This window comes from Lissotriton vulgaris, chromosome 3_1, assembly GCF_964263255.1.
Source record: "Lissotriton vulgaris chromosome 3_1, aLisVul1.2, whole genome shotgun sequence".
In the NCBI taxonomy this organism is placed as follows: domain Eukaryota; kingdom Metazoa; phylum Chordata; class Amphibia; order Caudata; family Salamandridae; genus Lissotriton; species Lissotriton vulgaris.
The window spans coordinates 52,284,700-52,310,905 of record NC_141689.1 but is presented as its reverse complement, the minus strand read 5'-3'; the positions used below and the strand labels follow the sequence as shown (position 1 = coordinate 52,310,905).

At 42.6% G+C, this 26,206-nt stretch overlaps 1 protein-coding gene across 1 annotated transcript in view; it reads right to left on the bottom strand.

Annotated features, from left to right (window-relative positions):
- LOC147725927 (long-chain-fatty-acid--CoA ligase ACSBG2-like) overlaps positions 1-26,206 on the bottom strand; it is a 279,020-nt gene that overhangs the window by 74,370 nt on the left and 178,444 nt on the right. Inside the window, exon 9 of the mRNA XM_086960051.1 lies at positions 7,823-8,040. Within this exon, the coding sequence (XP_086816177.1) occupies positions 7,823-8,040 (218 nt within the window). The remainder of the gene's footprint in view (positions 1-7,822; positions 8,041-26,206) is intronic.

The following is a 26,206-nucleotide window of genomic DNA, read 5'->3' as shown; positions in this document are numbered from 1 at the left end:
GCTGTTGGATAGGGAATAGTTACATTTATACATACTTCCCTACTGTCAACGTGGGCTGGAGTTGGAATAGAAAATTAAACTATTCGACTACCAGCGCCCTCCAGCGAAAGTCGTTGTAACGACTTTCGTTGTAGTCCCCGCGTTGTAATGGCATGCGGCGTAAAATCCTGCGTTGTAATGCCATACAACCCAATAAAACATCATCCACACATGTAAAGCCTTCTACGTATCAAAAAAGAAATTGTGTATTTCTGGAATTTTAATTCCATACTACTGATCTCAGAACATGATATAGATGAGTCCCAAATAGGGTGAACGATATCTGTAACAGTAAACATCTGTGAGAGATGTTTCCTTTTATTTGTTGAGCGCAACTTTCAATACGGCCATGTCCCAAGTGCCCCAGCAGCCAAGGATTCCATTAATACCCTCAACATCAGGGTCTATGAGGGCTGCAGCAAAAGCTTCACATATCAAAAGAGCTGCACTGTTAGAATCCTATAACTTGTCAAGTGGCTGACACTTTGTTTGCTCTACCCACCTGAAGAGTATATGACTAATCTTGTAATTCCAAGATTTTGTGACCAACAGGTTTGACTTTGGAAATAGACAGTGTTAATGTATAACACTTCCTGAATCAATGAAATGCAAGTTTAATGGTGTCTTCACATACCTAACCATGAAGAATTCTCTTGAAGGGTACCCAAAATGAAATCCCAACCAATCTAATGAAGGACTTTCTACTGTGTTTTTCATATAACATTATCATAAAGAATAAGAGGTGACTTGTATGTCTGATAAGTAGTGGTAACATAGAGAGGAGACTCTAGCTGGAGCTAGGTATACAATTACAAAGTTCAAGGAAAACCCGTATTTGATTGCATAAATGAGCTAATGATAGGGTTGTGGAAGCTGAGAAATGAGTAGTGAAAATAGATAATTATATCATTTATAAAAGAAAATGAGTCTTTGTTGTGCAAGAACTCAATTAGGGCCCTCTGTGAGGCTGTAAAATGTCCTACTGTCTTCTAAGTGTATCCATAGGCATCTAGAAGGAGCCTATTTGTTGCACAGGCTGGGCCACGTTGACCGGGAGACCCTTAGAAAGATATGTTAATATGTGTATACATTCTCTCGGAACTCAGCTCTTCCAGAGACTCTGCTCCATGTGCTCAATGGGAGAGCTTTGCAAAGCAAGGCCATGGTTAAGGTAAAGCTCCAGGTGGCAGAAGGCTCCAACAAATTGTAAAGCAACCTGAGATCACAACATCCATCCATGCCTGTTAAGAACTTATGATGAAGGAGTTCAACCACATCAATCTCAATCATTCCCTAGAGCCTAGATTGGACCAAGTCCTATGGTAATCTAGGTTGTAGCTTGTTTAGCCTTATTGCAATTTGCTCTAATCTACTCTTCAAAGTTCCAATGCTTCCAGTGTGTTCAAGGTGCAGCACTTTGGAGGACTATCTATAGACAGTGAGTGAATATCATAACTCCAAACCAAATAAATTAGCATCACTCCATAGGCCTTGATTAATTTATCAATCTAATAAAAAGTAAACCTAAATTATATATTAAATGTGTTAAAAAATCAGCAAATACAGTGAGGGGATGTACAATTTATGATCTCTGTTCAGCTGGTGAAAGTTTGCATACAAAAAAAACAGGTGAAATAGAGAAAGGTGGGATTTGAAGTATGCATATACTGTCCTATGAGCCGGGTCTGCATTGAGAATAAAAGATCACTGGTGATGTTTTAGCCAAAGCATGATTTTCAAGATAACAAGCTTTAACAGATGCATGCAGTTACATTTTACAAACCTGGGTTGTTTGCAAGACTGTGTCCCGGTGGGGGAAGTTTTCTCTTGCCAGTGCCTGGAACCTCGGCCTGGAGGATCAAGCCCCCATGTGGGCTTCATAAATCTCTCACTGTGACTTCTTTGAGCTGGTAGGCTCAGAACAAATGGAGCCCTGGCATCAACAATGGGATCACAGTCCAATGATTGAGACTTTGTTGAGCTGGTTGGCCCTGAGAATCACAAGACTCATTCCTGGTCTGGTGGACCACTGTCCTGGGTTGTATTTGTGGATCTGGGTGGGTGCCTTGAGCCCTGGATTGGAGGTCCAGGCCTCAAGCATCAGTACAGAGATGATCAGATTTTCACTGAGGTGCCTTAGAGATGTTTGGCTCAGACCAGCCAGTGCCTGGAGCCCTGGCCTTTGTTATCACGTGCCATTGAGGCTTATTTGAGCTGGATAGGCTAGTGAAGCATCAGTATCCTACCTGGTCTGGTGAAACCCCGCCCTGTGAAGGGAAGATGATTCTTGTCTATAGATAAACCCTAGCCTGGGGTTGCAGGCATCAGGCCTCAGAGAAAGGTTTATCAAATGCTTACTAGGTATCTTAGAGCTGGTTACCTCAGAGCAACCTCTGCTCAAAGGCTTGGTCCAGATTAAGAGGCGTATGGCATCCATGCAGGCTTCCAAGAGCGCCCAATGTCTGTCATGTTTAAGTTGATTATACCAGATTAGCATGGGAATACTCCCAAGTCTAGAACCACTTTGTCTTGGTTAGGAAAGGTGGCTCTGGTTGGAGTCTGTCCTCCTTCTCAGGGTGACCAGCTAGGAGGAGCAATACATATTTAACCTGCCTTAGGTAGGAACAGCAGCCCTTCCAGTTTCCGGAGCTCTACCTATGGGTCTGGGCCCCAGGCATCCATTCAGGCTTCATCGATCTCTCACTGTGGCTTCTTTGAATGGTTCAGCTTGGGGGAGCCAACCACATAACACAGGCCACGTCTCCAACCACGTGGCCAGGCTCCATGAAGCTGTTGACTAGAGTGCAAAGGCCCACTTGAGCCACTGACTAGAGTGCCAAAGTCCACTGTAGCTATTTCTCAGGAGACCTATGGCCATGGAGCCCCAGACTGGCTTGCATTTGCCAGTGCCAAGTCAAACTATTTGATTATCATGCTGACCTGCAAAGGAAGTTGGCCACCCTCCCTCCTGCAGATGCACAGAAATGAGAGAGAGAGAGGCCCACACCCCATATAGCACACAGAGAGAAGCTTCATTGGAAGATGGTGCTGGCACCCACGTAGACACATGCATGGCTCAGAGTATGACTTTCAATAGATGTCAGTAAATTACTAGCTGTTCTTCAACTTATAAAACCTGGAGCAAGAATCAGGTCATCTACAAATGATTTAGCACCAATGGCCCACAAACATCTGGCACCTCCTTAACATCCAATCTCCAGCACCTAAACAAGTTTTTACATGAACAAGCCTGGAAGTTGGCTATCCCAAGTTTCCATAGCACTGCAGTGTCATTGTCTCCTTGTGAGGGGAAAGACGCACGGATGATGGCCGAAAGCAGAGCAAACATTCAACAGTCAATAGATTAAATCCATGGTTTATTTGCTCACCATGCCACTTCAGTTTTGACCCAGCCATATGCAAATCAGCCTTTACCCTGTGCCTCATGGGACTAGTCCAGGCCAAACTGCCTAGCCAGGTTCTCCCTGTACGGGAAACAAGCATCCTGGGACCAGTTTTCACCCTTCATCAGCCAGGCTAGCTTGAATCTCGGCGTACCCGGCGCACTTAGGGCAAGGAAGCAAAAGACACACAGATGATGGACGGAATGCAGAGCAAATCAAATATTCACCCCAGTCAATAGTTCTGGATTAAATTAATTATGTATTGCTCACTCCCCAGGTTGGAGCTTTTGCTCTACTGCAGAGAGTACTGCGACTTGTAGGGGTAATACTGTGGCTCGAGTCCCTGTGGCCTGAAGAGGTTCAAAATAAGTTTTCATGTTGCAAACATTGCCACATGGCCCATAGGGACATTGTCTTCTTCACTAAGTTAGCATGAGCACGTTGCAGCCTGCTTGCTGCTTTGCACATGTTACTACATGTCTTTATTTTCTTATAACATTTTCTATGGCTGCTTTCACATTGGAACTCATTGCTGTGCTCACTCTCTGCATGTTCCTGGTAGTTTGACTGAACATTATATGCAAGGTCGAACAACAATGCCCCTTGGTATTTAGCTCTAGCCAGACCTTAGCCGATGCAGCTGTTGTTTTGACAGATGTACTTGGGGTCACAAATAGGAAAGACACACTGGGAGAGGGACCTTTCCAGAGAGAAGAGTGAGACAGCAACTATGATGTAGATGCATCATCTATAGGCTAAGGTATGGGGCCTGCTGACAAAGCCCAAAGATCTTCTAACATATAATAATACTGCTCAGTAGCAAAGGGGCGGAGATTAGGCTCCATTGTTTTCCATGGTGAGATCTACCTTCATGATTTATGGACAAGCTGTTATGCTGACTATATTTGTACTATACATTTTCCTGTGTGTTGTGGCACATATACTGCACGTTAGGGCATGTTAGTTAAAATAAATATTTTAAACTGTTTAGTGTCTCTGTCAGATCTTATTGTAGACAATTACAAGGGACCATTGAACAATCATTTCGCTTATTGTTGCTATATTGGAAGGTGGTTCTGTTGGGCAAACCAAATCAGATAGGACCTTCCATAAACGGCTGCGGGGCACAAGGTCAAAGGCAGTCCATAGGTCTATGAAGGTGAGATACAGACTGCCTTTGACCTTGTGCCCCGCAGCCGTTTATGGAAGGTCCTATCTGATTTGGGTATGCCACGGTACCTATTATCCTTGATAATTAAGTTCCACGAAGATAATTTTGCCCAGGTTCGGTGGGGAAATCAGGGCCATAAGACCGCCAGAATATCTGTAAATAGAGGGGTCCGCCAGGACTGTGTTTTAGCCCCCACACTGCTTTCCTTATATGTTATCGGTGTGGTGGAGCATCTTTTACAGTATCCTGCCGATGCTCCATCCCTGGCAGGCAGAAGAATACCTACGCTCTTATTTGCAGATGATAACCTCCTGATTTTGAAGACCCCGGTTGGGCTGCAGAGCCTCCTTGATAGGTTTCAATCTTTTTGTGATGCGAGGGGGTTAGAAATCAATACGGGGAAGACCAAATATCTGATCCTGAATCCCCCAAAGAAGATAGGCATGCCCCCAGTGCTGAACTCAGTATCCCTCGAAAGGGTCAAGGAGTTTGACTATTTAGGAATCCGCCTCACTGACACCATGAAATGGAACTGTCATCTCCCAAAAATTTTGTTAAACCACAAAAGGATGGTGGGGGCCCTGCTCAAAAAACAACGTTCCTCTAACTTTAAACCAATTGCCCCGGTGCTGGATATCTATAAGGCAAGAGGTGTGAGTGCAGCGTTGTACGGGGCGGAGCTCTGGGGGGGGGAAGAATGTGGACCAGTTAACCTGTTCAGAACACAAATTCTTGAAGGACTTGATGGGCCTCCCTTACAGTACCCCCTCTGTTCCCCTACTCCTTGATATGGGCTTTCTCTCTATCAAGGATCAGGCAAGGTTAGGCCCTCTTCTCCTCTGGCGGAACTTGCCAGCTATGCGGAGGGGTTAAAAGAGGTTTTATCAAGGCCTGGTTGGCACAGAATAGGATGGCTAAGGGATGTGAAGTATTTACTTGTAGAAGTGGGCCATGGAAATATTTGGCAGTCTAGGACTGCACTTCCTAAGTCAGTCTTGAAAAACTTTTATTGGAAATGGGTAAGGGATTTGAGGAACTTAAATTCTAATGTAGGTAGATCTACTGTCGAATTCCTACTACAAAAAGAGGTGGAATTCCGTGAGCCCTATCTCGATATTATCACAAAACCGAGAGATAGGGCTCTATATTTTAAATTCAGAGTCGGAGTGCTGCCTGTCCACGAACTGACTGCCAGATGGAAGCCCCCTGCACAGACCACTCCTTTCTGGCCATTCTGTGAGACCATGATTGAGACAGTACCTCATCTTCTTTTTGTATGCCCTGCATACAATGTCCCTCACACTAGGTGGTTGAAATCCCTCTGCCAAGAATTAGGTACCAAACATTGTGGTGAGGCCCTACGCATTCTGAAATCGGACACACGGCCCCTACTTGTCTGTGGCTTGGCAATGTTTTTAAACTGGGCTTGGTTGATCAGGTCCAAAAGGCTTTCTTACATTGTTTAATTGAGATTTTATGGCTATTTTATGTATTTTATTGCCGCCATGTGTATTTCATACTTCGATTTTTGTATAACTGTATTTTATGAAATAAGGCTTCTTATGTATTTTAAAACTGTACTGTGTTGCTTTTAAAGATATATTCATATCGAAATAAAGCCTACTTTGACTGACTGACTGACAATTACAAGAGAGTGACCAAAAGGATGTGTCTTGTTGCTGCGATTCCTGAGAGATCTGGGAGTGTTGTGTACTGGGGCGTCTAATCATTTGTTTCTCTGTGAGTGAGTAGGAGAACAAGTGAGACACTATAGCTACTCAGTCCTGGGCTTCTGGGTACTAAGGTGGTAGGAAGACCCACTCCCTATACACCAAGGTCCTACAAACCTGTGCATAGTTCTGTGTTTGTGCATAATCCCTGCAACAACACCTTCTAGGGGTGAAAGGTAGTAATTACACTGGTTGTGATTACAAATGTGATGCCCACTAGGGGCTAAGTGTGTAATTGCGTTTTTCATGTTATAAGTTTTTTAAGAATACACAAACTACTCCAACATGCACATACCGTATTCTTGCAAATGCTTTATTCAAATAATGAGATTGACAGCCACTCCTGACCAAAATAGATAGGCTTTTGTGACACTAGTAAGTGTTCTCAATCATTGCTATATTTAATTATTCCCTTTATTCCTATGTTATCACCAGTATTAAGTCCTCAGATTCCAAGTTATGTTCAATCCTTGCATTTAAGTACAAGCTAATGTCTAGTCATGTGGTTTGTTGAAGTAGATCTCCTTTGGAGGTGTTAGAAAGATTATGCAATATCATCAAGAAGTATTTCCAACAGCTTGTATATATTTGTAAAGTGCTGGAAATTATTGAGTCGAGTGTGTGTCCCCTTTTCAAAAGAAAAAGCACAGACTGAGGGCCAGTCCAATGCCCTAAGGCATTATGGATGCTGGAGTCCCGGTGATTAAAATTCACTGACTGTGCACTCATTTCTGTCCTTTCAAGTCCTCAGATGGGCCCGTCAACATCGTCAGCTTTTAATCCCTTGTCAAAGCTCCACAAGAGTAGCTTGGCATATATCCTGCTGCGTGGCCCCCTCTCTTCGCGGGGTGATGCAGCTCGGCGGAATATATGGAAAAAAAAAATATATATATATAAAAAAAAAAAATATATATATATATATATATATATATATATACACATTTGTGTGCAAATATTATTTTATTATTATCATATCACATTATCAAGTCCTGACATGTTCAATCATTGTTCTTAGACCATTTTATGTCACCGGTTGCTACATGTACAATGATTTGAAAGGAACAATTTCTTAGTAGATATAAAGGCATTGGAATTAACCTGATTGCAGTCCCTCCATGTGGAATAACAATAGTATTTGCAGTGAGCAGAAAATAGCATTTGGGAATTAGGAAGGCACCTAATATGTACAAATAAACAACGAAATCCAAAGAAAACAATGATATAGATTGAAAGGCTGAATTGTGTCCTTCTACAGAAGAGCTCCAAAAGTAAACATTAGATAATCAGTTTTTTCATCTTTTTCAGCATATGACAAAGTCTTTCAAACAAATCCAATGCATTTCGGGCCAGTAGTTGTGCCCTTCATCAGGGAAAAGACACTGTAAAATGTGCCCATAAGGATGAAACTAGTGACCCACTGGTTCCACAGTTGAATCATATTGTTACAGACGCCGTAGGACACTCGACACTATACATACCTTTGATTCTGCCAGTGACAAACAGAAATCCATCCTGGTCAAATTTGCCTAGATCCCCTGAGTGTATCCATCCATCCTCATCCAACACATCTGTTGTTTCCTCTTCCATATTCAAGTAGCCCATGAAGATGTTTCTTCCCCAGCTGCAAATTTCACCAATGCCTTCCTTGTCAGGCATGTGGATTCTGGTCCTGCATCCTGGCAGTGCCTTCCCACAGCTGTAGAGATATAACATGTACAATCCTTAACACCAAGACAGACAGCAATGTGTGTTTAAACACGTTGGGAGAGTGAGGCTGATCCTTCACCAACAAAGCCACGTGAAACTTGCATTAAACTCCTCTCCACTTGATTGAAATTAAAATATTTTTGCATCAATCCCTTGATCTGCTGACAAAAAGGAACCAATGAGCCACACATGTTTCATTGCTACTGAATTTAGCCCTTTAGGGTGTATGTAAAGCAATACTCACATGATTATTCCAGGATTGAAGAGTGCCTAAGGAATAGACCAGTGAGTGAGTGAGTGGGTGAGTGAGTGAGTGAGTGAGTGAGTGTATTATTCATCTGAAAACGTCTTGGTTCTAAGACTGGTCACTCACACATTAACATAGAAAATTCTAAAAAAAACAGGTGTGCCTGCCTGGAAAGCCATCCCTGGTTGCCTACCTGCTCCAATGACAGAGACATCTCATACTACGACTTAAGAGCAAGGATAAAAAAGCTTTCCTTCAAGCCAACACTGCCTAAAACATTATACAGAGTAGTAGAGGAGGGAGGCAGACCAGATAGACAGAACCATAACAAGCACAAGACCTGCTTGGTGCATTAAGAAGGACACTATAAGTCTGACCTTCTCAGCTGCAGGGAACCAATTCAGTGAATGATGAGCATCCAAAAGAAAGTAAAGCAGTGTAACAGCCATTTGAATCTCAGGTGGGCCCTGGGGGATTGAGGAAGTCCAGATGATGGGTAACTAACATTCAAGAGAAGCTGAATGAAAGCTTAGGAGGCTTATCATGATGAAAAGTATATCCTGAATGGGGGGAACTCAGCACTTCATAGATAATAATAATTTTACACTTCCACTTTCGATCTCTATAAATTACTCAGCAATTTTGTAATATTTGTAATTTGTTTTATGATGCTTAAAGTTCTCTCTCTGTAGATGTGCGCACCCAAACCCTTCCTTCCAGCATTTCCTATGGTATTTGCTCCCATCTCAGTTTGCTTTTTTCTGTTGGTAGCTTCCTGCAAATGGTTGTTTTGTTCTCTGCAGTGTATTTCCTCCTAACCAGAATGGTGATGTCTGCATTGACTGTTGACTCATTCCATTCTTGACACTTTTTAACTCCCACCGTGAAAACCAATCTAAATGTATGGTAATATATCAAGACTGATGGGTTGGTGTACTCACACCCTTCTCTTGCACAACAGCCCTCAGCTCTCATACCTCCTTAAAGATATCACTCCCTCTCACCTATACTCGGATTGGTTGGTGAGGTGGAAAATCTCCATTGCCGGTGGTCATAGGTTGCAGCAAGGAAGGACAGGGAATAGGTTAAGGGAGAGCTAAAGGTATGGCTAGACTCAACTTCATAGAAAAATCCCTGGCAAACACAATAGAAGAAAGGAAAGTATTAGGTCTCTTAGTGTATGGACGATGCTGTTATTACTTTTACATCTAGAAGAGCTTCCAATGAGCAGAGGGATAGGCCAATGAAAGAGGACGATGTTACACTCTGGGGGCAGATATACTAAAAGTTGACGCAGTGCAATGCAGCAACTCAATGTACTGCACTGAGTCAAATGGAGAGAGTGGGAATGCACCATATGTACTAAGATATTGTGCTTTTCCACTCTCTTTGTGCGGCTGCACTAGTTGCTGTCAAGTGCAAATGCAGCCACCCTTATAGAGCTAGAGTGCCTGCATTTCAGGTTGAGTGTTTTTCTGCAGGGACACCTTGCTGCACATTAGTATTCCTCTTAAGCTTTTCATTTTCTATGTGTGCTGCAGAATGCAGCACATGTAAAAAGAGGAACAAACCAGGAGAAATAAACATATTTCTTCTCCTTACATCTCCCTTTAGAAGGTGTAGCAATTTGACACACTCCAAGGTTTACTATTGTTTGTATATCTGGGAACACGCCAAAAGTCATTAGTAGATGCGTAAGAAAACCCATGCTGCACCCATGCACATTCCCAAGTCAAGTCAAGTCAAGTTAAGATTTGTATAGCGCACTACTCACCCAGAGGGTCTCAAGGCGCTTGAGGGAGAGGGGGGTACGTTACTTATCGAATATCCAAGTTTTTAGTTGTTTTCAGAAGGAGAGGTGGGTCTGTGTAAGGCGGAGGTGGGTGGGGAGAGAATTCCAGGTCTTGGCCGCTAAGTAGGAGAAGGATCTTTCCCCCATGGTGGATCTTTGGATGCGTGGAATCGCGGCAAGGGCTTGATTGGACGATCGTAGTTGGCGGGTGGGGGTGTAAAAGGTCAGGCGCATGTTGAGATATTCGGGTCCTAGGTCGTAAAGGGCGTTGTGTGCGTGGGTGAGGAGACGGAACGTTATTCTTTTGTTGATGGGGAGCCAGTGGAGGTCTTTCAGGTGACCGGAAATGTGAACTTGGTGGGGGATGTCTAGGATGAGTCTGGCTGAGGCGTTCTGGATGCGTTGGAGTTTTTTCTGTAGTTTGGCTGTGGTTCCGGCCTAAATGGTGTTTCCGAAGTCCAGTCGGCTTGTGACCAGTGCATGGGTGACCATCTTTCTGGTTTCGGTGGGGATCCAGTGGAAGATTTTTTTGAGCATACGGTGTTGAAGCATGATGATGAGACGGCGTTGACTTGTCTGGTCATCGAGAGGGAGGAGTCCAGGATGAATCCCAGGTTACGTGCATGGTCCGTTGGTTTGGGTGCATTTCCCATGGCCGGTGACCACCATGTGTCGTCCCAAGCGGAGGGGGATGATCCTAAGAGGAGGACTTCCGTTTTGTCCGAGTTCAGTTTTAAACGGCTGTTCTTCATCCACTCGGCCACTTCTTTCATCGCATAGTGTAGGTTGGTTTTGGCGGTGTTTGGGTCTTTGGTGAGGGAGAGGATCAGCTGGGTGTCGTCTGCATAGGAGATGATGTTGAGGGTGTGTTGTCGCGCGATGGATGCGAGGGGGCTTATGTATACATTGAAGAGGGTGGGACTGAGTGATGATCCTTGTGGAACGCCGCAGATGACTTCAGTGGCTTCCGATTTGAAAAGGGGGAGGCGGACTCTCTGGGTTCTTCCGGCAAGGAATGAGATGATCCAGTTCAATGCTTTTCCTTGTATTCTGACGTTGCTGAGGCGTTGTATAAGGGTGCTATGACAGACTGTGTCGAAGGCTGCGGGAGGTCAAGTAGGATGAGTAGAGTTCGAATGTCGTCTGTTGCTGCGATGAGGGCGGTCTCAGTGCTGTGTTTTGCTCAGAAGCCGGACTGTGATGGGTCGAGGGAGCCGTTGGATTCGAGGAAGGCGGTGAGCTGACTGTTGACGGTTTTCTCAATGACTTTGGCAGGAAATGGAAGGAGCGAAATGGGGCGGTAGTTCTTAAGTTCAGTGGGGTCTGCTGTGGGATTCTTGAGGAGGGCGCTGAGTTCGGCATGTTTCCAGCTTTCCGGGAAGGTAGCGGAGTTGAGGGAGCAGTTGATGACATCTCGGAGATAGGGTGCGATAATGGAGTCTGCTTTGTTGAAAATGTGGTGGGGACATGGGTCGGTTGGCGATCCTGAGTGGATGGAGTTCATCAAGCGGATGGTGTCTTCAGTGGTGATTGGGTTCCAGGCGCAAAGGTTGTAGGAGGGGGGTTTTGGTTCGGAGGTGGGTGGGGTGGACTGGTCGCCAAAGCTGTTATGTATGTCAGCGATTTTGTTGTGGAAGAACAAGGCTAGAGAGTTGCAGAGGTCTTGAGAGGGAGTGATGTCGTTGGTGCTGGCGGTGGGGTTGGTATACTCTTTGACGATGTTGAATAGTTCTTTGCTGTTGTGGGCGTTGTTGTCGAGTCGATCTTGAATGCTGAATTCTTAGTGGATCTGATCAGTTGGTGTTGTTTGCGGGTGGCGTTCTTGAAGGTGGCCAGGTTGTCAGTGGTTGGGTTTTTTCGCCAGGCTTTCTCGAGGGTGCGACAAATCTTCTTGGATTTCTTAAGGTCATCATTGAACCAGGGGGCTTTTTTGCTACCTTGCTTGATGTGATGGTTTTTCAAGGGTGCTAATTCGTCAGCGCTGTGGGTAATCCATTGTGTGAGGTTGATGGCTGCTTGGTTTGGGTCCAATGATTTGGCAGGAGGATTTTGGTGAAGGGATGAGAAGAGCTGGTCGGTGGTAATTTTGTTCCAGTTTCTGCGGGGAATTGGTTGTGGGTGGTTGTGGGTCGTGGTCTTTTTGTAGTTGAAGTGAACGCAGCTGTGGTCCGTCCAATGGAGTCCTGTGGCGTGATTGAAGGAGATGTGCTTGCTGGAGGAGAAGATTGGGTCGAGCGTGTGTCCGGCATAGTGGGTGGGGGTGTCTACAAGTTGTTTGAGTCCGAGATTGGCTAGGTTGTACAGAAGGGTGGTGGTGTTGCTGTTGTTGTTCTTTTCCTGGTGGAAGTTGAGGTCTCCCAGTAGAATGTAGTCCTCGGAGGGGAGGCGTGTGGGCTGATGAAGTCAGTGATGTCTTCGCTGAATTGAGTGCGGGGTCCTGGTGGCCTGTAGATGAGGGTGCCTCTGAGTGTGTTCTTGGGGTCGGTGTGGATCTGGAAGAGAAGGTGTTCGGCGGCTGCGAGGTTATCGTCGGAACTGGTCGTGATGCGGATGGTGTTCTTATGGACGATGGCGATGCCTCCTCCTGTTTGGTTGATGCGGTTCTTTTGGATGATCTTGTAGCCATCCGGGATGGCTATGGCGATGTCGGGCGCAGTTGAGGAGTTCATCCAGGTTTCCGTAAGAAAGGCGATGTGGTGTCTAGTAGGTTCCATAGTTCGGTTGCGTGTTTGTGAACCGAGCGGGTATTGAGCAGGATGCACTTCAGGTGGTTAGTTACGGAGCTCTGTTTGGCGTTTGTGGATTTGGTGTGGGTTCTGATGCAGTCGAACTTGCAGGAGTGGCAGGTTAAGGGTTCATGGGTGTGTCCTGGGGTAGCTTGGTAGCATTCTGGGAGATGGCCGGAGTTGAGTGCTGAGAGGGTTGCGGCGTCGTACGTTATGCGGGTGGAGTGGATTTTGCGGGGGCCACGGGGTTTGGCACTGGGCGCGGTCCAGGCGCGGATGGGCGTAGATGGGCTTACCTTTGGCGCACCTTCAGCGCGCATGGGGCGCATCCGCTGCGCATGAACACTGCGCGCAAGTGCATCTGACATAAGTGGATAGTGAGGGGGCGGAGCGAGGGAGGGTCAGCTGGAAGGCGGGAGAGGGGCGGAGAGACGGGCTGGGAGGCACAACAACAAAATGGCAGCAAAACAAAAGCGAAACAGGACGATTGTAATATATTGATGTCCATAAATCCAGTATATGTAACAATTTAGGTTTATTGAAGAATAAAATCAGGTCAGGTAGATAAATAGAATAAGGTAGTATAATGATAGAAAAGACCCCACCAGGAGCAGATGGACTTCAGCTCAGCCTCTAGATGTAACTGTTCCAGCTTTCAAGCAAATACAATTGGAACACAGATGACATCATAGAGACATGCAGAGATAGAAATGAGAAACACTAAGGAAGGACAAAGAAGAAATGAAAGCAGGATGTAACACATCTCCCCCCTTGACAAAATAAAATAAGATAAGAAAACAAAAGAGAATAAAACATTGATAATAGAACATATAGCATATACACAGGAAGAATTATGGTAAAGTAAAAGAAAGAGATAGAACAACAAAAAGCGAAAGTACAATAGAAAATACTGTAACCCTCATGGTACAGAATCCATATCACAGAGCAAAAACACAATTCTTAAAACACACAACAATATGAACACCTCTAAACTTAGAGCACTTAAAAGTGGTTCAAAACTAGATAAAAGATAGCGAACACAAGAAATTCTACAAAAGAGCAACCAGCGGCTCTTTAAACATCAAAGATAGCAAACACTTGCTATTCTACAAATGAGCAACCTGCGGCTCTTCACATTGAAAATAAATGCTGCCATGGACGGAGAAAAGACGGAGAGCATAGCGTTGTCAAGGTGATGACCACGCTCAGAAATCGCTGCGAGCGCTCGAGCCATTGCTCCCGTAAGTCGTTGTCATTATTATTCAAAAATCGCCAAAAGAATTGAACAGCAGGAAATGTGCAAAAATTAACACTGGGCCTTAAAACAATACACGGGTTTGAAACATTTGAACATCCCTTGTCTAAGTCACAGCAGACACCGCACACAGTGCTCTGCTCACAGATGCCAGCGTCGAAAGTATAGCAGACACCGCACTCTGTGCTCCGCACATAAGATCCAGCATTTATCTTGGAGGGGCCAAAGCAAAACTTTATGTCCATTCTCACGCTGTTCAACTTCTTTAAACGTCTAATACAAATGAATGTTGCACCTCCATTCACCACAGCAGATGGCAAAGGCGTGTCTCTCCCAAACACGGCACACATCTTTCCTTTTAAAAGTTCTTGACAATTCAGTCCAAATCAGTTTAAATCTTAAAAGTTTTCTTCAAATCATGCAGTCTTAATTCCTTCAGATTTAAGCCAAATCACGCAGCAAAAATTCTAACACCCAAGGGAAACAGGCTGTCCAGATCACACAGGACACTGGTGGGGTTAACCAGGGTGCTCTCATAAAATACCTTTTCCTCCTCTTGGCTTGAACAAATTCTTCAGTTGCAGTAGTTCCAATAGTCTTTAAGTTCCTTAGTTGCAGATCTCCATTAAATCAGTCTTTTTCCACGCACAGGTTCTGTACCTCGTCGCCAAAATTGTAATAAATTGATGTCCATAAATCCAGTATATGTAACAATTTAGGTTTATTGAAGAATAAAATCAGGTCAGGTAGATAAATAGAATAAGGTAGTATAATGATAGAAAAGACCCCACCAGGAGCAGATGGACTTCAGCTCAGCCTCTAGATGTAACTGTAAAAGAATTGCAGACGTCGAAACAATGAACCAAACTCCCCAAATGGTGAGAAACGATCCTTAGTGTTCCAAAATAAATGTTCCAGAATAATGTTTACACAGATCGTTGTGCCATATCTTCTTACAAAATCTACTTTTTAAATGTGCAGTTCTCTCTTTACAATGTACAAAAACAGTACCTTTTCCTTCAAATTCGTATTTAAATTCAAGTTGCTGTCAGGATATTATTAAACGCGTTGATGCTTCACGACGCGATGTGCAACAAATATGGCCGCCAATGACGTCATACGTTGTGTTGCGTACGCCGTGCTGCGTATGCAACGTTGATGACATCGGCTGCTGCCATGGACGGAGAAAAGACGGAGAGCATAGCGTTGTCAAGGTGATGACTACGCTCAGAAATCGCTGCGAGCGCTCGAGCCATTGCTCCCGTAAGTCGTTGTCATTATTATTTAAAAATCGCCAAAAGAATTGAACAGCAGGAAATGTGCAAAAATTAACACTGGGCCTTAAAACAATACACGGGTTTGAAACATTTGAACATCCCTTGTCGAAGTCACAGCAGACACCGCACACAGTGCTCTGCTCACAGATGCCAGCGTCGAAAGTACAGCAGACACCGCACTCTGTGCTCCGCACATAAAATCCAGCATTTATCTTGGAGAGGCCAAAGCAAAACTTTATGTCCATTCTCACGCTGTTCAACTTCTTTAAACGTCTAATACAAATGAATGTTGCACCTCCATTCACCACAGCAGATGGCAAAGGCGTGTCTCTCCCAAACATGGCACACATCTTTCCTTTTAAAAGTTCTTGACAATTCAGTCCAAATCAGTTTAAATCTTAAAAGTTTTCTTCAAATCATGCAGTTGTAATTCCTTCAGATTTAAGCCAAATCACGCAGCAAAAATTCTAACACCCAAGGGAAACAGGCTGTCCAGATCACACAGGACACTGGTGGGGTTAACCAGGGTGCTCTCATAAAATACCTTTTCCTCCTCCTGGCTTGAACAAATTCTTCAGTTGCAGTAGTTCCAATAGTCTTTAAGTTCCTTAGTTCCTTATTCTTTAAGTTCCTTAGTTGCAGATCTCCATTAAATCAGTCTTTTTCCACGCACAGGTTCTGTACCTCGTCGCCAAAATTGTAATAAATTGATGTCCATAAATCCAGTATATGTAACAATTTAGGTTTATTGAAGAATAAAATCAGGTCAGGTAGATAAATAGAATAAGGTAGTATAATGATAGAAAAGACCCCACCAGGAGCAGATGGACTTCAGCTCAGCCTCTAGATGTAACTGTTCCAGCTTTCAAGCAAATACAATTGGAACACAGATGACATCATAGAGACATGCAGAGATAGAAATGAGAAACACTAAGGAAGGACAAAGAAGAAATGAAAGCAGGATGTAACACATCTTCCCCCTTGACAAAATAAAATAAGATAAGAAAACAAAAGAGAATAAAACATTGATAATAGAACATATAGCATATACACAGGAAGAATTATGGTAAAGTAAAAGAAAGAGATAGAACAACAAAAAGCGAAAGTACAATAGAAAATACTGTAACCCTCATGGTACAGAATCCATATCACAGAGCAAAAACACAACTCTTAAAACACACAACAATATGAACACCTCTAAACTTAGAGCACTTAAAAGTGGTTCAAAACTAGATAAAAGATAGCGAACACAAGAAATTCTACAAAAGAGCAACCAGCGGCTCTTTAAACATCAAAGATAGCAAACACTTGCTATTCTACAAATGAGCAACCTGCGGCTCTTCACATTGAAAATAAATGAACCTCCTCTAATATAACAGAGCGCTAAAGCGGTAGACATCCTAGTATATAGCAACTTTCACTCTCACAAATCCTGAATACCTGAACACCTCTAACAAAGTTAGAGCACATTGTGGTTCAGCAAAAAAACTAGAACTCTTCAAAATAATGAAATCTCATGAACATGGCTCATCCTAAGATGCAAGCCGTAAACACATAAAAATACAATGAAAAATGGCAACTCTTCAAAATTATGCAATCTCATGAACATGGCTCATCCTAAGATGCAAGCTGTAAACACATAAAAATACAATGAAAAATGGAGCACCTCAATAAATGAGCACAAAATGTGGCCCCTTTCAAAAATACACATGTACACATCCCATGCACATGTCAAACATGCAATCCACAACGGATTTAAATAAAATACTTGAGCACCTCAAACAACGTTGAGCATAAAAAATGGCTCACTCCATCGAATAACTAACACACCAGAAATCTGAATAGAAATTACAGAGCACCTCAACATACGTTGAGCATAAACATGGCTCTCACATTAAGGACGATACTATCTGACTGTAGTATAACTAAACACCTTGCAAAATTAAAACGATACTATCTCACTGTAGTATAACTAAACACCTCAACCATCATGGAACATGTGTGTTCTATCAGTTCCAGAACACACATACAAAGTACACACATGCAAAGTACACACATGCAAAGTACACACGCAAGCAAATCATAAGAGAAGCAATACATGGCAATAAAATGATGCGCAGTCCTCCCCAAAAATACATATATGAACACCTCCCTCTGAAACATGAGAAAAGTAGTCAGATGCAGATGCAGCGATGTCTTTCTGCAAACAACAACACTTGAAAAATGTACATCAGCTGTGTACATCAGCCTCGTCGCCAAAATTGTAATATATTGATGTCCATAAATCCAGTATATGTAACAATTTAGGTTTATTGAAGAATAAAATCAGGTCAGGTAGATAAATAGAATAAGGTAGTATAATGATAGAAAAGACCCCACCAGGAGCAGATGGACTTCAGCTCAGCCTCTAGATGTAACTGTTCCAGCTTTCAAGCAAATACAATTGGAACACAGATGACATCATAGAGACATGCAGAGATAGAAATGAGAAACACTAAGGAAGGACAAAGAAGAAATGAAAGTAGGATGTAACACAAGATTGGGGCACAAGCAGCAATGTCGCTATGATGTGGGCAGAGGCACCGGCACAATCAGGCACAAATTCAATTAACAGGCAATGCGAACTTTGCACTAAAGCGCTACGAGTTCAAGCAGGCACAAATGGAAATACACGCTATGTGGGCTATGCAAATATAGCGCTATGCTATTAATCGGCACTTTTATAATTATAAGCAGTGAGATCAGAGCACATCAGGTATTGCCAGCAATGAGCAGCAAAGCGCTACGATACCAGGACAGCACGGAGCGTGGGGAGCGACTGCTTCTGCACGAGTCAGGACGGTCACAGCACTGGGGCATACGGGTCAGTTCTAATCTTTCAGTGGGAGGGAGGGGCAGCTGGGAGGCGGGAGCGGGGTGGAGAGACGGGCTGGGAGGCACAACAACAAAATGGTAGCAAAACAAAAGCGAAACAGGACGAGATTGGGGCACAAGCAGCAATGTCGCTATGATTTGGGCAGAGGCACCGGTACAATCAGGCACAAATTCAATTAACAGGCAATGCGAACTTTGCACTAAAGCGCTACGAGTTCAAGCAGGCACAAATGGCAATACACGCTATGTGGGCTATGCAAATATAGCGCTATTCAATTAATCGGTACTATTATAATTATAAGCAGTGAGAGCAGAGCAAATCAGGTATTGCCAGCAATGAGCAGCAAAGCGCTACGATACCAGGACAGCAGGGAGCATGGGGAGCGACCGCTTCTGCACGAGTCAGGACGGTCACAGCGCTGGGGCACATTTTTAATATGAGTAGAAAAATATGTACCCAACAACTCCAGGTGGGGTTAAGCCCCCTTTTCCTATACCCAAGAGAAGAAACTGAAAGCAGGTGCAAAAGAAAAATCAAACAAAAAGTGCATTCTTTTTTGTGAGTAACCTATATCTAGGTAATCCCACACATCCATCTGAAATTTTTTAAAAAACACTACCTTGTCTTAAGTGTTCTCCTATTTGTTTAGTCACGAAGAAAGGAAAAGAGCACAACTTACTTTATTATCTGGATAAAAATTTATTGGGGTGTAAGGTAGATTTTGTCCCCCATAAAATAAGGATTTTTTAGTTATGCAGACAGATGAATACATCCAGCCCCAGAGTTGGTTCTGTAGTAAATGCACTCACAGCAAATCTATAAGGAATGATTAAGGAAGATGGCGGATGGATTTTGGCTTAGGGATATTAATTCATACATATAAGGAGTCAGTATTTGGAAGGGATGACTTAAACTCAACCCTTCTAAATACTGATCCATTCTGGTTACCTCAATCAATTTATTGGTTCAGAAAACCTTTTCCGAATTGTTAAATGGGCAAAGAGTGTTAGTGTTTTCAATCCCTCTGATTTATCGCATCGTAGGGTTTGTGAATGATAAAAACCCTTTGTACATCTCGTACCAAGATATCCTAAAAATCAAAACAAGATTAGATACTCTTTGAAGGGTTTAGAGTATTATCCAAGATTCTGCACAATATTTTCTCAATAAGTACCCTCCGAAAACATGTATTTCGAAAACAAGAACCTGATCAAGTGAAAAGGAACGAGGCAAAGCAACAAGCTCCTCTGTACAAGAAACAAGGCCTGGATGACAGCACTTCTTTAAGGAGCCCACAATTCAATGATTTTCTTTTTTATCTCAAAGGGGATAACTATGGAAATGTCCCGGCTGCTGTCCTTTTCCCTCTTAAAAATTAAGCATTGGATACCCGATCTCTACCTCAGTCATACTATGTTTCCAAGCGAAAAACAGACACCACCTCTGAAAAAGAATGCCTGGCTGTAAAATGGACCAATAAATAACTTTGGGCCTGATTTAGATCTTGGTGGACGAGTTACTCTGTCACAATGGTAATGGATTTCTCATCTACTGAAATAGAAATCCCATAGTATATAATGAGATTAAGATTTCGGTGGATGGGATACCCGTCTCTGTTGTGACGGAGCAACCCATCTGCCGAGATCTAAATCAGCCCCTTTGATATCACTTGTTATGTAAACTATTTCCCCTGGTTACTGATCAGGTCTCCTTAGAAAAATTGCGAGACATAAAAACATCAACCCCAATGTCAAGATAGTTTCCTAAAAAAAAGCCTACCAGTTCACTGCAAAAAACATAAACATTGCCCTTTACACCAATTCTGATGTCCAGCATGATGATATGTCTGTTGCTCTCTTTTCCATGTTAATATCCATTAATAGAGTGTCATTACACAACATGATATCTGCAGGCCCAACCACGTAAATACCAATAAATATAATGTCCATGCATGCCATAAAAGGTGCTTGTATAACAATGTCGATAACAGTAGAAACAATGTCAATAAATGCCAAAATCTATGCATGCATAACAATGTCAACATCAGTAAAGATAATATTGATGTACGCTATGACAATTGTATGCACAATACAGAGGATGTCAGTAAAAATGACATCAATGACTGCCATGTTAATTGTACACATTTTAATTTCATTTTGAAACGAAGACCCGACATGAACAGACGCTACCGCTAGAGCAGGGGATAGAATCAAACCATTTTAAAGATATTACCCCAGCGCTCTACAAAGTACAGGCAGCTCACCGCGCTTCATTGTTATCTCCCACAGCGAGATCATCCTTCACCACTATAGAGAGGTCCGCTCTGGTGTCTAAAGCTAACCGCCATTGATCTTCATCCCAGCAACAAACCAAGAATAACCGGATGAGCAGTAGGATAGAAGTGTCTGAAGATTGACAAAGTTATATAATCCTTTTCGGATAGGAGAATTATTAGTATTCTAAAGATAGTTACCACCTAATAAGAATATCTCCTTGCATCCTGTAAGAATTTTATCTCTTCTAAACAACAAGGAATCCCACCTGATAAAACAGGACACCCATAAGGATCCAGCAATACGACAGACAACAAAATAATTGTCTTGATAAAGGTGGTACACAATAATACTCAAACCACCGAAACGCGTCGACGCAAGTCTTAGTACAATTCACCCTCTTTTTCTCCCCCGGTGTATATAAGATTGTAAGGTTATAAAACCAGGGGATATTGAAATTTCAATTGTGAATGTACGTTTTGTAATTTCTAATTTGTATGTTTTACAATTGAGTTTTGTCTGTCCTCCGTTTTGTGCTGGTCACAAAATTATACAGTATTGTTTAAATTTTAACTGTTTTTTAGCATTTTTCTCCAGTGTAATTTTAAATTGTCTTTTTATTGTTTCAATAAATTGGTATGTAATTCAACTTTTTGATTAATGTTTTTAGTTAGTGTACTTATATGTATATTTGATTGTGGTTACAGCTAAATCTAAGCTTCTCCTGTACCCGACCCAAGGGAATCATTTTGTTTGTTTTAGGCCTAACACCCCAATTCCCTTGTACACTTCAAGGGGTTCCTCTCTCTATTTACAACACATTTTAATGAACTATATAATTGCTGTTGGAATCACCCAAATGGACCTTTCCATCAAGCCCGAGTCAGAGATAAAAGAATCTTATAACCAAGTTAAAAATAAGGGGGTAAACTGGCTAGCAGGGGAACTCTCTAATAACCCTGGGCAAAGCACTACGCTACGCTCGCGTAGTTTGTGAAGTTTGCGCTAATTCGCACTTTGTGAGCTGCACGTAACACAGTGCAAACACGTGTAGCATAGTGCAGCGGTCATTTTTTGCTTGCTCGCAGTCCTCAACGTCAAGTTGGCGACCGCGAGCTAGCAAAACGACATCCCGGCGAGACTTTTTCCTCGTTCCCGATCAGCAACATTAAGTTGCCGATCGCGAGCGTGGAAAATAAACCTCCCGGCGAGATTCTCCATGCAGGGAGGTCAGGGTTCTCATTGCGAGTGGTCGCATATGCTCGCGATTGTTCGCAACGAAAAACTACCAATTCCGCATTGAGAAAGCTGCCGCTCAAGTAAAATCTACTCAAGCAGCAGAAAACTACAGCTCGCACTCTGCAAGATGCTGTTATCAGTGCCAGATGCTTGTTCGTACTGTGCAATCATTGAAAATGGCATCTTGCACAGTGCGAACAGGGTGCTACGCAGCTCGCATAGTGCTACGCGTAGCACGCGTAGTGCGAAGTGCACTTTGCGTAGCTTCGCGTAGCGCTATTTCGCAAACTATGCCCAGCTCTACTCTCTAATCTTCGTTTCAATTTGAGAATTTAATAAGTATGGTCAGGAAAACAGGTTGGATTGATAATAGCCCCAGAGGAGTGAGTGGTGACCTTTTTGTGATTAATTTTTTCCAATCCCCGGAGAGTAGGCATTGTTCTGAGTGAATTTTCTTCTGTCCTTCACTCACCTGGTTCAATTTCTGTTCTTATTCTTGGTTTCTTTACCCCCCATGGGAGAGGGAGGGGCTGGATAAAGGGAAACATTTTCCACAGGAGGTGGCAACTACCAACCTGGCTTGTCGACTGGGCAATTCCATCCCTTTGCACAACCGTTTTGAAGCACTGAGTAAGCTACATGAGCTGAATGACTGGATTCCAACTAGATTGGCCCCTCCCCACCGGTGTGAATGTCAATAGGACAATCGTGACAGTTGAAAATCCTGAGTTGGAATTTAGATGGGAGTCCAAGGCAAAACAGGGGATCCCAAACTAATAAATATTCCTAAATCCCAACAACAGCATTCATTTACAGGGGACATGGGACACTACAGGGGAATTCCTTTTAAAAGACTATGTGTCCTTTAGTGTTAAGGGCATTCACTCCCCAAGTGGCCAAGCAAAAGCCGACTTATTGACAATTGTGAAGGTAGATCTGGCTCACAACACCAAGATGATTCCCACAACCTCCCTACATTTCCTAGCCTTTTCGAATTTTGATCTACTTTCAACTATTTTACTCATTAGCATACATAACCCCTTATATGGGAATGAAAACACAGAGTCTTTAGTGAACGCAGACACATTTTTAGATGTTTCCCTCCATTCTCTTCCCTACACACCAAACTGAGTTGATTTTATCTGGGGATTTTAACTTACACCCATGTAGGGACTGCTTCCTTTATGACCCAAGACTACAGAGGGGATTCCTCCTGAACAAATTCACGTTAAGAACTCTCCCCAATATAGCACCTTAAATGAGCTGACTATAAACTTCAATGTATTTAATCTCCTTTCCATGTGAGCACTCAAACAGCTAGATGGTGTCCCCACTTTTAAGGGTCATGAATGGGTTCCATTATTGACTATATTTCTGTATGTAGGGTGCTGTATTATTTTTGTCAAGATTCTTCCCTGAAAGGAATCCGTATAGTGACCACAATCCCTGCTTTGATACTTTTGTGTGGGAAAAGAAGTGTTGCGGCATAACTGGCTTAAATCGAACTCAAGCCACCACCTAATATGGAGGGCGCAGAATGAAATGGGGAGATTTCATTCCCAGGGAATTTAAGGCTAAGATGTTGTGGTACTGTCAGGAGCAGTTAAGACTCTTTCTTGACGACTAGGTTTCAGATATTAAAATGTTAAGAGCTTTTGATTCTATGTGTGAGTTAGTTAAGCAGGCACTTATTAACTCTGGATCAGCCAACTCACATAAACCATGTAGGTTGTTTGGTAAAAATTGCACCAGATGAAGGAGGAGCTCTTGACATCACTTAAAAGCTCCCCACGAGAGAGGGGCAAAGTCAAAAGGTGCAGATTCGCCTATAAAAGAGAAGTTGTAAGCAGGAGGGTGCCACTCAAGAATGAGCTGTGGTCAGTGCAAGAGAGGCCAGCGCATTAAAGGACAGTACCACGTTCTGAGGGGTCAGGTATCTTGCCTTTTTCAAGGAACATTAGTAGCCAGACCAGCGGGTGTCGGGTGGCACAGGCTTGGACTAATAATTGTTCAGGTCTGTATAATTATGAGGTATCCAAACCCTGACCCAACTCTATTGATATTACTGAAGCGTTCACCATCCATTGGTCAGAACTCCAAGAGGCTATACGGTCCTCACCAAGGGGCAAGACCCCTGGTGCCAATGGAGTCCTGGGTGACCTGCTAAAATCAATAGTGGACCTCTGGGCTCCTCTTTTAACTTCACATATAAATGCAGCCATAAGAATCCCTCATCCGGAGGCCTGGAAGCGCTCAGTAAAGTCCCTATATTTTAAAAAGGAGACAGTATGGACCCCTCATGTAACAGGCCAATTTCGCTAATTGATGTCAAAGTGAATATTCTAGGGAAAGTGATTCTAGATCAAGTTACCACCACAGCCAATGAGAATGGAAACCTTTCTGACCGGCAACATGGGTTAAGATCCAGGTTTGCACAATTGACCAAAACCTAAACTTGTACCTCCTGACGCATGACTAGGCCAAGGGAGCCTCAGTCCACTTGGCCTTTATGGACCTTAGGTCTGCTGTTGACTGCGTCAAATTGAGAGAAGCTCTGGACTGAGTTGGGGTCTCTGGGGTGGACTAGACGCTTATTTCCTTTACGAGAGACTTACAGAAAAGCCTACTAGGAGTGTTTAGATAAGGAGGGAATGCACTCAGCTGCCAAAAATGGTGTTCACCAGGGCTGTATTCTTGCACCATTTAGTATTCGTCATGTATGTTAACCGGTTGGAGGAGGTACTTATTGATATTGGTGCAGATGTCCTCAGGGTTGAAGTATTATTATATGATGACTATGTGGTTTTAATAAGTTGCACATCCAAGAGCCCACAACAACTTTTTGCTGCATTTCTTTATTTTATGACTAGCTTGGATTTATCTATACTTTTTTTATGTCACATGTTAGTGTGGTATCCCCTAAGAACACAAAATGTTGCAATGACTCAGCAGAGAGCCAGGTCCTAACCAAACTGGAAAACTTCCCTTATTTGGGTCAGCTACGTATTCAAGGACTCAGCTTGTAATGTAATGTAATGTAATGTAAAGGCACATTTTTATAGCGCGGCTATCACTCCAGGGAGCATCTTGGCACTAGTACCGTAGCCATGTGGAATGAGGCCGGCTGACTGTTGGAATACAGAAGGTCCTGTACATTCTACACCATGGCTTTACAGGCGGTATAAGTAAGTTTAAAAATCCAGGTTTTCAAGGCTTTCCTTGTTATTAAATTAATTAAATAACAAATTAAATAACTTTTTAATTAAGGTTAGTATTTGGGCCAAAGCGTCTAACCCGTAATAACCTCTTGTGTGATTAATCCACACAAAACACTCACAGAATTCCTGTCCTTTCAGCCAACCTAAAGTACACTACAATCAGCAACTTGAATAAGAATATAAAGAACCTAAAAGCAATAAAATATAAGTAAGTCTATTTAGCGGCTTCTTTAAAATCCTTAATCAAGAACAAGTGAGAACTTGATTGTTAAGACTATATTTTTAAAAATTATATTTTTATTATAGTATAAATTCAATAGGAAGCACCCCAAGGATGATCAACCTTGAGGAAGTTCATTGCTAAGCCTTACAGAACAAAGCAAAAGCCCTGATAATAACATAGTAAGTACGATATCCACTCACTAAATCTCTCATGACTGAGTGGACAATAATATGAGGCAACATGGGGTAGCACATGTGCGGAGCGAATCAGTGGCTGTTTGAAATTATGTTTTTTTAAATTGCCTTATTTTTAGATGTTTATTAGGATAAAGGAAGTGCCCAGATTTTACAAATAAGATAATATGTTTCATAACCCAACAGACCATAGTGTAAAGAAGGTTTATTAAATTTAGAGGTCAAGCTGCACTAGAATGTTTAGCTAATAAACTTTTCATCTATATTTCTTTATATAGAATGTTTTTTAACCATACAAAAAGAGTTGTCCTGAAGAAGGTGTGCAAGCCAGTTCACCGAAATGCCGCGTCGACAGTTATTGTGCTTTTTCTTCCTTTTTAACAAATGTATCACTTTCTCATGTTTTAATAAATTGAATGTAATGATTTGTTTTTATCAAATGTTAATGAATGTATGAATTTTTTGTTACAATAATTACAATAAATGTGATATTTTTAATTAACAGTAACTCTAGTATATGATCATTTGACCTCTTGCTTTATCCTCAGAAAATTCTTTTTGAAATCTCGCGGAAATACTGTGATACCTGTATCATTTATTTACATCTACTAGTCTCATTTGTAAATTTGTTACCATGTGGGGTGCCTCATATTAAACTATACCTCAAGTAGGTTATACGGTAGTAGGACTGCCCCTAACAGTCTGATCTATCCTTCACAACCAGGAAAAGTTAAACTTTTCTTTTTTGAACTGACCTTATACCCATTCCTTTTCGACAATAAGGGTGTCTCCTTAAATCTTTATACCCATGTTACGATCTTGCACATGTCTGGATA